Source organism: Ochlerotatus camptorhynchus, unplaced genomic scaffold, assembly GCF_037179485.1.
Source record: "Ochlerotatus camptorhynchus isolate MF236.1 unplaced genomic scaffold, CSIRO-AGI_Acam_v1.1 ptg000144l, whole genome shotgun sequence".
Taxonomy (NCBI): domain Eukaryota; kingdom Metazoa; phylum Arthropoda; class Insecta; order Diptera; family Culicidae; genus Ochlerotatus; species Ochlerotatus camptorhynchus.
Window position 1 is genome coordinate 358,725 of NW_027040634.1, and position 12,648 is coordinate 371,372.

The window sequence follows — 12,648 nt, forward strand, 5'->3', positions numbered from 1 at the left end:
GGTTTGGAAATTGCAACTATTGTTTACCCCTACCACGATATGTGCTCCTGTCATCGTCGACTTGACGATCTCGAGGGGACACGGGTGGGGTAGGTGCTGCTACTGTACCTTTCGACCATTGACAGTAATATCTGGATGGGAGCATACCATCAATTACTGACAATGGTCGAAAGGTACAGTAGCAGCACCTACCCCACCCGTGTCCCCTCGAGATCGTCAAGTCGACGATGACAGGAGCACATATTAGTTTCGTGGTAGGGGTAAACAATAGTTGCAATTTCCAAACCTACGACTGGATGCCTTCCTTCAAATAACAACTGAATTGCGGAAAAAAAATCGGTAGAACTGTTTCAAACACACAGTTGGTACTTGAGCGGGTCGGTTTTCATCTCTTTTTGCCAGTGGTGGCGGGGGGAGACACCCCTCACCATCCCTCTCCAAAGGGGGAGTTTGGTAAAGAGAGATGAAAAAACCGATTTGTACCTTCCTTAAAAGTTGTCCTAGCTCGCTTGTCTAATATCTATATACAATCTTCACACTGCCGTACTCTAACGGAACTATCAACTCTATGCTTTCATCTACTCCATCTATCGTATAAAAATTACCACTACAGTCTGTTATTTGAAATTAGCATCTTCAACTATCTTTAAATCTGTTAGTTTCATGGTTTACTCTATATAAGATATTCTGGAGCTCATATCTGAAAGTCAACTTAATCAGCGGAGGATACAAGATGTTCTCACAATCTAAAGATATCAAACTAGGCTCATAAGTTTTTAATTAGACACCCCAGTAGTAATTCTTTCTCCCTGCTTTATTGGCTATCTGCTTACATCAGGTTATCTGTCAAATTTACCGTAAAGTATCACAACCGGATCAATTGTGCGTGGCACTTAAGATGAGTTTACGTTTTTCAATGATTGAGCTCCCAACTACCTTAGTAAGTTTTTAAAGTCACTCCTGCCTACAGTGAAGATATTGTTGAGCAAAGATTAGATCACAGCTGACGGTCCTTCTGTATGAAGAAGGTGGCGTTTAAGCTATCAACTGTAAGTGAAAGGTGCTATCGTAACAATTTTAAGATCATTTTTGGCTTGATTTGACTTGAATACTACTATGGCGGGTTTCAAATCATTATGATGTCATTCTGAGACTATATCTGTCACGAGTTTAAGGGATTTCTGATGGTTGGTTTGTTTTGAGAACCACTGTTCTAAGTGGTTCTCGAAAAGAATTTTAAGAGTTTCGTATGTTCAGGACAGTTATAATGGAATTTTATGAAGAACTACACAAGAATTCTTAGTAGAGTTTCAAGCGAATTCTTTAGACAATTCTAAGGATATTCCATAGAGAGTTTGAATCGGATTCAAAGGAGAATTACAGTGATACGTTGAAGAGAGTTTCAACAAATTTCTAAGGCTTTTACAACAGAATGCTGAGTAGAAAATCATAGGAAATTTCAGGGATTTAGAGGAGAAATCCACGGTAATTCTGAGAAGTATTTTAAGATTGTATAGTTTTCAATTAATTTACACTGATTTTTTTAAAGTTGCTTGTAATTTGGTTGCAAATAAAGACCACACAAGCAATAACTGAAAAATCTCGTAGAAATATGATTGTACTTTGGAGACTCTGATGAATATTCTATTGCAGTTTATAGATAATTAAGAATAACGGAGAAATATCAAGCGAACTCTTGTTAAAACTTCACAGCATGCTAGGGCAATTGAATTTCAATGCATTTTTGTAAAGAAATCAGTGACATGGCATTCGCGACAATCCTAAGATCCTGAATAGCACTTTGAGGACGTTTAAGGATGATTTAAGGATTTTTTTTTTTAATTAATGGCATCCTATGAAGAATAGCAAATGAATAAAAGCTGAGACCTGTGAAGAATTATTCTGCATCTTGCTTTACCTAAGATGGGCAAGGAAGGTATTTATTCAAAAATAACTATTTGTTAATTCTATTCAATAATAGCTATCTCCTTACATAAAGTATTGAGCCTTCAAAACGTGTTAGATCATCCCAGGCCCCATTCGATTGGACGTATGTGCAATTTTGCTGGATCTTGTCAATCACGGAGTAGCAACTACGGTACGGTCATCCAAACGCAAGCCCAATAATAGTTATCTCCTCCAATTATATACGACCGAAAATAAAATTCCAAATCAATCTCACGCATTCAAATATTCTTGATCGTAGGTTCCTCCACGTTCCTTTAATTCTATCACCCCATCAAATCTCAACCATATAAATCGCAATTGGCCACAAAGACGCAACAACTGCTCACTGAGCGAGGCAGAAGAATTAATTCTCCACATTATTGCATTCTTCCAACTTCACTCTGCCCCACCTCTAGGATGAGATGGGGGGGGGGGGGACTGGGATGAGATGTTGTTTGATATCGCACAATAACGACGCTGGGAGCCAAAGACACGGTAGGTTAAAGCTACTACTTATCCGATTCTCCACGGCGATGAAGGCGATGACGACTGCGGCTACCGAGACATGCGAATCAATTTAGCTGATTTTGGATCTCCACCGAGCGGTCAGTCAGAGTTCGTCGCTTGACGCGACTAGATATCGTTTGTTCGATACTTTGGAACGGTTTGGGTAATTTTGAAATTGAAATCCAACATCATGAAGATGTTTCCGGCAGTTGTGATTTTGGTCGCGATGTTAGTTATGAGTAGCGAGGCTGTGAAACCCACATCGAATGTTGATTTTACGGACGTAGAAGATTCAGCCGATGGCACCGGGTTTGTGAATGTGTATCGGAACTATCCGAAGATTCAGGTGACGGTTGATACATCCAAGTTGAAACGTGTTTCGCAACCGGAAAGTGAAGATAGTAGTTCGGGAAGTTCGGGCAGTTCCGGATCGGAATCGGTTGAACGGCCAACGGTGGGAGTGCGTACCGATATAACCATCGAGATATCGGAAGAATCGCTTAACGAAACTAATACGGTGGATGGAAAAAAGGATTCCGGGAAAAGGAACGGATCCAGCGGGAAGAAGGACGGAAAAGGTGTTGATGATGATGACGATGACAATGCCAGTGTACCAGTGTTCAAGGGAACGGCTGGAGTGCCTACAAAGGGAAAAACTCCAAAGCCTACTTCGCCGAACGATGTTAATGGAAAAAGACCGGGAGTTACGATGAGTAGCAGGCCGACTACGTTTGTATACAAAAATGATGACCGTAGGCCAGCTGGTCCCTATGATGGATGGAATCGGTTCCAGCCGGTGACGGGGCTGTGGACTACGGAACGGCCCTATAATCGACGGGTTGAATATGACTATCATGGTAAGATTGGTTTATTGTTCTTCCAACAGCTTAATATATGTTAGAAAGGATGCTTCTAATTCGATTGAGAGAAGCCGTTTGTAATATCCATATACATTTAGTGAATTAAAAGTGAATTCAGTGAAAATTCAATAAAGTAATTTCATCTAGTCAAGGAGAATGTAAAGATTTAAAATAATGTGAGCTTGCAATCTATCAAATTATCTAACTCCATGTTCAGCCAAGGGAATTATAACGTGTTATAAGTGGTGTCCGTGTTGCAAATACACTGTGCAACAAACTTGAACTTTTTTTCCTTGGACATTTTTTTCATCATAATTGACTTTCTTGTGGTCCCCTGAGTTGCAGTGTAGAATATACTTATGCCCTAACACGTTAAACTTTTTAGGTGCCGCTCTCTACATGAATTGCGGTATGATTCTCGATTTTGGAAATCTACTGTCAACCTAAGCATGTGACATTATTGTTATGCAAGGAAATCAATTATGATCTAGTGTAACACAATGTTTCACGTTGTTTAGGTTAACAACAAAAACTACTAAGCCATCACAAATTATAGCAAAACATGACTTTAAATTTGTTAGTTTAGCATTATGCGACTGTGTAATCCACAGTGTCAAAAGATAAGCAATTATAACGGAATTAAAAGGAAATAAATCAACAAATTCGAAAAGCTCTTCATAAAGGGATTCCGTTAAGAGGTTGGACAAATTTTTTTTTGATGATGCTTTCAGAACCTAAAACGTACATATCACTGAAGTTTTCCATCGTAGGATTAAGTGAAGACATAGCGTTTCTTGAGAAATGCCGAAAATTAAATCTAACACAATTATAACTATTTTCCGATTTTCTCAGCTTAGAATGGGCTGTTCATAAGCTACGTAGTCATTTATTTTGAAGTTTTTAAACCCCAATTTAAAAATTAATAAATTTATTCCGAACTTGTACAGACTTAGTTCTGTTAACCCTATATCATGATAGAAAATAAAATTTGTCAATTTAATTGATTCTTTGAGGATAACGGCCACTTAAATTTTTACCACTTTTTCCAGCAATTCAAAAACCCAGTAAAAAATACTGACTCTTGTAAAATAATCTAAGTGTGAAGGTTTTATTCGAAAACATCAATTCTAGATTTCATTCATCATAAGAAACGCATTCAGACAATTGTGTTACGGGTACTAATTTTGGAAATTTGTATCGACAATACTGCCGGTACTCGCATATTAGTCCCATTTGGAAATTCGTCATATGGAGAAAATGGCGTTTTAGTTCATTGTTCATAGTTTATAACAAAATTCACTTATTTCTATCTCTAGTAGGTGTTGGACCAAATCAGGGGAGGAGCTTGGGGTGGGGTTTCGTTGCCTCATCAGAGTATTGGCGCCAGTACGAACGGTAGTGCGGTTCTAGATTCGTCTGGAGTTCGACCGGCTGACCGGTTATCAGTGAGCACCGATGAGACTCATCGAGACGGGGGGACAAAACAAACTAAAAACTAATAAAAAGAGACAAAAGACAAAGCAATTAAATTCTTGCACTAGATATTTGCAGAAACACATAAATTGACTGCATATAGCAGAGATCGCGGGTTCCCAACACGTCTCTGATAAGGATATAGGGTTGTCTTAATTTCAAAAGTCGCTCTTTGACGTCGTCATTATCCATAGATATTTTTATAATTAGCTGCTGTTCAGTTTCATCTAGTCATAATATCCAGTACTTATGGTCAAAATAGTTTTAATGCAACATAAGTTTAACTTAACTTGTAACTGGTAACTTGAATACAATCATAGCAGTGGTCTTCATAGTGATATGTGCAACGAAATCAGATAGGACTCTTTTTTTTTCGTGGGTTCCAGTTTACCTATCAGTCCTCTTAAGCTTATCAATAGTCACTCACTCATTAATATATCCTACGCAATCAATACTGATCAAAGATGACAGTTAGCTAATATGTATTTACTTCTTATTTGGTTTTTTCCCCACTGGGACTTTACGCCGGCTCTCAAATTGGTGTCTTTGAGTATTTTCACAGTTGTTGAGAGCCTGTACCATTTTTACATTAGTAAATATTGTGTGGCAAGAACAATCATCCCAGACCGAGAATTGAACCCAGCCGCCTCCAGCATGGTCTGCGCCTTTACCGACTGAGCTAAGGGAGTTAGCTTTCTGTATTAACTGGTTCGCCTCAATGAGCTAAAGGAACCCTATGTCACAGATGCTGAATAATAAGACTGATACAGTTGATCCATAATTTCTTTTTGAGCTAACTTCTCTGTAGTTATCCCGTTAGTCTTTTCAAGATCCCTGAAATAAACACTAAGGTATTCAAATTTAACAAAAAAGCTACTTAGCATAATCCATAAGACCTTTGAAGTTGAATCAGAAGAGACATTTCTATTTGCTGGAGTCGGGGACAACTGTAAAGGTTTAAACTGCATCAGATTTGGATTCAGTGAGAGAAAAAACACTCTCAATTATTAAAAAACCACAGTTTCTTAGAGCTGAGTGATCGTGGTTCATAGAAAATTATTATACAACTGAGCAAAAACAAACCCTGTGTCAATTCAGTTGATAATTCCATCACCACGCGGCGCTAAGTTGCCGTTTGACATCTAGTTGCTTGTTGAAATCGACTGCTCGAATAGATAATATAGCTGATTAACAAAGTTAATCAGATAGACCAGACCTATACATTTAAAAACATAGCGTAAATTTCCGTTACTAAAGGGCGAACACGAAATTATTGCGACACATTCAACAAGGCATAACTTTTTTACCATTCGGTAAAAATCAACCAAATTTTGCACACTTTCTCATTGATGTGTATTGTGTACATGCTGTCAAACTCGAAGTCGTGTTTTTCGATTCAACGAAAATGGAGGTGAACCAACGCGAGTTGAGAGAACAAATTCATTCCAAACACCTGGAATTTCCTGACCTGTCGCACCGGCAGTTGGGAAAAATGTGAAACATTCACCATTCAACCGTCTCCAGAGTGTTGAAGCGGTTGACGTTGGACCACGGCAAAGGAGCTGGAAGAAAACCAGGACCGGAGAACAAAAAGACGGAGGGAAAGGTGCAGCGGATGATTAAAGCAAATCCCAACGTCTCAAGCCGTCATTTGGCTAAAAAGATCGGCATGTCGCAGAGCTACGTCCAGAATGCAAAGAAGAGAGCTGGACTACATACATACAAGGTACAGAACTTCCCAATCCGCGATGAGCGGCAACAATCGACGGCTAAAACTCGGACACGGAAGCTCTACGAGAAGATGCTGACAAAATATGGCTGCTGTGTGATGGACGCCGAAACGTATATAAAAGCCGATTTTAAGCAAATTCCGGGGTTGGAGTTTTTCACCGGCAAGAGCAAGTTCGATGTGGACGACAAATTTAAGAAGAAGAAAATGTCGAAGTTCGCCTCCAAATATCTCATTTGGCAGGCCATCTGCTCTTGCGGACTGAGGAGTGAGCCTTTCGTGACAAAGGGCACAGTAAATGGCGAGATCTACAAATCTGAGTGCCTCGAGAAGCGCCTTTTGCCGTTCTTGCAGCAGCACGACGAAGCTCCGCTATTTTGGCCAGATTTGGCATCATGCCACTATTCTAAAAGTGTCCTGGAGTGGTATGAGGCCAATTCTGTCCATTTTGTTCCAAAGGACATGAATCCGCCAAACTGTCCGGAGCTGCGCCTGGTGGAGCAGTACTGGGCTATAATGAAGCGGGAACTTCGGAAGAGCAAGAAGACAGTCAAAGACGAGAAGGACATGTTAAGAAAATGGAAAAAAAAAACTGAGAAACTGGTACCTGATGACACTGTAAAGACTTTGATGGAGGGCATCAAGCGAAAATGCGTTCAATTTTACACTCAAGGCTCCATCGATTAACTTTTCTTTTGATTTTTTAAGTAAATATATGTATAAAACTACCCTAAAATATTGGTTTGATTCTAAACATTATAAGAAAATTGGCATGACATTTTCGGTGTCGCAATAATTTCGTGTTCGCCCTTTACACGGAGAACAAATTATAGCTGACGCAATTATTTTTCCGGTCAAAATAACTATATTGTTTAATTGTTTTAGAGATAACCCGAAACTATAGTTGCTTTGACTATATATAGAGGGCAACAACTATAGGCCATAGTTGGCTCCTCGGTTGGCTCAACTATATTTTTCAGTAGATGAACAAACGTCAAACTTCAAAATACAACTATGCTTTAGTTGATTCAAGAAAACTATTGTTAGGGAAGCAAAATTTTACAATGTTTATTAAACGAACTGCTCTTCATTATCAACATATTAAGGAAGTTTGTTTTGCTTCTTTATCGATCTTAAAAACACAACTGCAAAATTATAAAAAAAGGTGAACAAGAACATTCAACTAAGATTTGAACCGTGTTCATTTGAGTCAGAGCCAGCTATCTTATCGCCTGCTCTACGCATCACAAGTTAAAAGTATGTGGATTTATGATGATCAGGTGAAACCAAATTATATAACTAAATTAGATTTGACGGTTGTTATAATTGATCAAAGTTATAGTTGAATTGAGTATAAGATGAACAGTTGAATCTATTAGGTACACAGCAAAAAAATAATTTTGATATCACGTCAAAGTGGATGCACTACAATCATGTCGAAAATATGGTGTAATATTACTTGCTAAAAAGGACAAAATTTTCATTAATACAATGCATGAACTGACATTACGCTGCTTTTACTGCATTTGTTTATTTATGTGGTCATAAAAATTACATGAAATTTTCGACATGATTGTAGTGCATCCACTTTGATGTGATATCAAAATTATTTTTTTGCTGTGTAGATATGATTGACTTGAAGGTCAAATTAATGTTGGAATAACTATAGGATTCTTTCAAAAAACAATATTTTTCCATGTGAAAGTAACTATTAGGATTGTTATCTTAACTTAACGAATTTGTTCTCCGTATATGATGCACATAATTGAGCGTCATATATCATACAAGTTTACATAATAGATGGTGTGAATTTATGAGACATGTCATGTAATATTCCATATATTGTATGCAACTGTCCCTCTTTGCAAGAAACATTTCATGAAAGTTACTAGTTTACGTGAAAAGGAAGTTTACATGCATGAATGTTTGCATGCATAGATGTTTACATTTATATTCTGATTTTTTTTCTGTGTATTTAACCCTTTTTCTGTACCTCTATACATGGCTGGCAAATGTCATTCTCAATGAAAAATCTCACGTGATAATTACAGAGATACTTTTGTCACTATCATCGGATGATAAAACGATGATACAGGTTTTTTCAAAATCTCATCGATTTTTTTTTGTCTTGACAGAACGTGAGAGTGTTGTGATCATCGTAATATCTAGCTCATTTATTGCTATTAAAGTTACTTGTACCGAAAAAATCTTAATAATATATTCACTCTACCGATTAGTTACATACGGTTGCTTGCTTAAATTAATCTAAATCAGAGTTGGTTGGAAATGCTAACATGAAGCTTTAGTGTGATGATTTATTAGCTAGAGAATGATCTTTAGAAGAGGGTAGGTGGTTAGTTCCGTTAGAGTACGGCAGTATGAAAATTGAATAGAAGTTGAAAATGAGCGAAGGGCCATTAATGCGACAGTTTTTAGAGATAGACGCACATTTTTGCCTAACCCGTACGATGTACGCGGGGACTTGAAGTATGTCTCCAAGTCCGCAGGCAAAAATGTGCGTCCCTCTTTTTGCTCATAAACTGACTGCGGCTGTGGAATAGTTCTAGCGACGTTTTCATCACTACCTAAAGTCCCACGTTGCGAGAGCATTTCCAGTCGATGGTGTGTTATAATGCAGTTCTTCTTTACCCAACTATTGTGTTGCTCCTCTCGTCATGACCAACGTGATCATCTCAAAGAGAAAGCAGTAGGGTGGTAGTTTCGTGCTGTACCATCATCAGCATTGTTGACGGCTACTCCCGCCTTGAGTTGTTACATTCAAAGTGTTTTTATGTTACTTCATACGCGAAGTTAACGATTTTCTGAGTTGGTTGGAAATGCTAACATGAAGCTTTAGTGTGATGATTTATTAGCTAGAGAATGATCTTTAGAAGAGGGTAGGTGGATAGTTCCGTTAGAGTACGGCAGTATGAAAATTGAATAGAAGTTGGCCCTTCGCTCATTTTCAACTTCTATTCAATTTTCATACTGCCGTACTCTAACGGAACTATCCACCTACCCTCTTCTAAAGATCATTCTCTAGCTAATAAATCATCACACTAAAGCTTCATGTTAGCATTTCCAACCAACTCTGAAAATCGTTAACTTCGCGTATGAAGTAACATAAAAACACTTTGAATGTAATCTAAATCAGTTAGAAATGTTGATGTCAAAACCGCATAAGAATTATTCTCATGAGTGCTTGATCATTGGAAAATGACAAGAATGCTCGTGATAGGTAGTCTCGTCTTGTGATAGTGAGAGAACCTATTTTCTCATTGTCACACTTCGACCGTGATATTAACCAGCTCTGCTTCTATAATAAAGTTATGTTCATTGCGAAAATCCTTCAAAACGGGTAATCGAATAAAATTCGAAATATGTCTCAACTAAGAGGCAGGCATACCAAGAAGACTTTAGTATGCAAAAATGTCAGAGAAAATATCCTTTGATGAATAACCAAGATTGAAAAAAAAAAATGTCATCAGTGAAATCAGTATTCATTCACCAAGTGGGGCTAGTGAAATATTTAACATCTAGCTGGTTGCATTAACTTAAAACTCGATTAGATAGATGATATAGAACTCAGTGGGAAACACGTTCTTCGGGGGATAGCTGTACAGTAAACTGATGCAAAATTTGAAATTTCCGCTCCACAGTGCTCAACCGGTTCCAAATTGGGCCCTGATTAGCCTCCCAAAATTTGAACTCATTAGTGCGAAACTGACTTGCCACAAACCATTTGAAGTTTATATGGGAATTACTATGAAGAAACCATAATTTCGGTTCATATTTATCTCATAATTTACCAGTTCACTCTACTTTAGAAAATGATAACTGAGCTTGTTGAAAATTTTCTCAGCTACAACTTTGTCGAAGATCACTTTTCGATCAAATGTAAGGAACAAAAATTATTAATCATTCACTGATGTCTTATGATTATGCTCAATCAACTGTTCAGCAGGCAACATTGGTGTTTATGGCGCGTAGAATAGAGAACAAAAATCATGGCTACTATGTTACACTGCAGAATACAGTGTTGCCCACAGAACAGCTGCTTGATCATGCCATAAGATTATCAATCTCTTAAACAATTAATAACTATTTAATTTGACGTTTGGCTGAAAACGATTTTCTGCAAAGTTATAGCTGATAAAAATTCCCTTAAGAATAGAATTTGTTGACAGTACAATATGTTAAAAGGCTAGAAGACAATGAACACAAAGTTTTGTAATCCCATAGTAATTTCCATATAAACTTCAAATTGTTTGTGCCAAGTCAGTTTCTTATCAAATGAGTTTAAACTTTCGGAGGCTAATCAGGACCCGATTTGAAACCGTTTGAACACAGTGGAGCGAAAATTTCAAATTTTGCATCAGTCTACTGTACAGGGTGATTCGGAATAATTGTCGCTTTTAAAAATGGTCACAACGATTGAACGCTCGAATGATTTTTTACATTATTTTATTACAGATATACTCCATATACTACCTTGAACTTAGCATACTTTAATTCAAATCTCTCTCCTTTTACCTTTAATTACGAGCCACATTTGTCAGGAAAATGAACCACAGCTGGCACGCACGTCACTTTTGGAGTCCTGGCAATGCGTCTATGCTCTAATATTGAACGGATTTTCCACTCATGGTTCCTATTTACCTCTATAATGGTGCGAAAAATAAATGTTTCATTCTTTCGAAGAGATTTCAGTTTCTAAAAGATAATGCACGAACTTATACAGATTTATGAAATGCTCCATGTTCACGTCTATGGATGCATGAAATTTAAAACGAATGAGATTTCAAATGCAACTATCAATACAAGCTGATATATGTGCACACTTTAAAACATTATTTATACCCATTTCACTCATTGAGAATAGCGATTTGTGAAATCGGTGACAGTTATTCTGAATCACCCTGTATATACTTTTGTCCGCGGAGTGAAAAGCCAGGTCGAAAAAAAGTATATAACCTTGAAATTTTGAAAATGGCGAAACAAATACAAACTGATTAAAAATTTTTGCACTAAACGAATTTTAGTGAAACATAACGCACATGCAATAACTATGTCTTGAATACCAACAAGACAGCATACTTGGTGCATTGTACTCCAGGAAAATCATTTTTTTTAATAAGGGTCATTCCAGCGGGTACAGAATTTAAAAAAGTTGTGGTCGGTTTCACCGATTTGAGCCAAACTTGGCTCTGAACAAATGCCTTTTTTGATTTTGCTCTGAAGTGCCTAGGTCCCTCCCGGCTATAACCTTGCATTTTTAAAAATTTCATCTTTCAGAAGAGATTACTCAGCAACCAATTCAGCTATTCGTAATGTTAGAACGTAAATTTAAATGATTTAATGTAAAATCTTATAGATGTACCCACATTTTGCTTTTGATACAGTAACTAGAGTAAACAGATTGATTACCGGCAGGTATCAAAATTGTAAAAAAATGGCCTATTTACACCATTGGCGGGATTTTTTATTTCTTAATATTTAACGATTTTATTCATCTCGAATGACGCCTTTCACTTGCAGGTAATCCCATCTACGTGAAGAGCTACGTCCCCTACCAGACCCACCAGACCCATCAGGGCCACCAACCCGACTCGAACGGTAGCTGGAAGCCATGCTACTGCAACGTCTACCAACAACCCTGGGACCGCGCCCCATCGAACCCTGTTCTACCGACGCCCACCCACCGGCGAAAGGTCGACGACAAAGTTGACATCCCCTACAAACAGCATCGAGACTAGTGAAATGCACATTTCGTCGGTCCTTCAACCTGTTGTTTGTACTGATAGCGCGTAATCGCTTCCGGTCCACTTTGTACATATATCATCAAATACATCTACAGTTATTAATTGCCAATAAATCATCTTCTGTTCTTGATAGAATGTTATCACTCCTATTACTAAAGGTCTCAGTTCACAAAAGGGTACAGCTATTCAAATGACTGTGCTTTAATCTGCGGCGCATTTTTTTCCCCATTCTTCTAGGCGGCTTCACAGCACTTCTAGTATGGGGATCGTCTCCACCGAACGACTGAGCTCATTGATAACGATCGGTCGAAACACGAATGAGTGACAACTGTTTACAAAACATTGATTGGCCTTCGGTAGGAGGCAAGTT

At 37.9% G+C, this 12,648-nt stretch overlaps 1 protein-coding gene across 1 annotated transcript; it reads left to right on the forward strand.

Annotated features, from left to right (window-relative positions):
* Positions 1 to 2,441: 2,441 nt before the first annotated feature.
* LOC135700859 (uncharacterized) lies at positions 2,442 to 12,381 on the forward strand. The gene is made up of 2 exons (XM_065221516.1): positions 2,442 to 3,311; positions 12,055 to 12,381. Exons 1-2 carry the CDS (start codon positions 2,645 to 2,647, stop codon positions 12,270 to 12,272), a joined length of 885 nt encoding a protein of 294 aa, XP_065077588.1. The 5' UTR covers positions 2,442 to 2,644; the 3' UTR covers positions 12,273 to 12,381.
* The last annotated feature ends 267 nt before the right edge of the window (positions 12,382 to 12,648 follow it).

Bases quoted from the DNA above. Each gene is read 5' to 3' on its own strand.
- LOC135700859 (XM_065221516.1), top strand. From the start codon at position 2,645: ATGAAGATGTTTCCGGCAGTTGTGATTTTGGTCGCGATGTTAGTTATG. The intron at 3,312-12,054 runs GTAAGATTGGTT...TTTCACTTGCAG, and splicing joins GGTTGAATATGACTATCATG to GTAATCCCATCTACGTGAAG.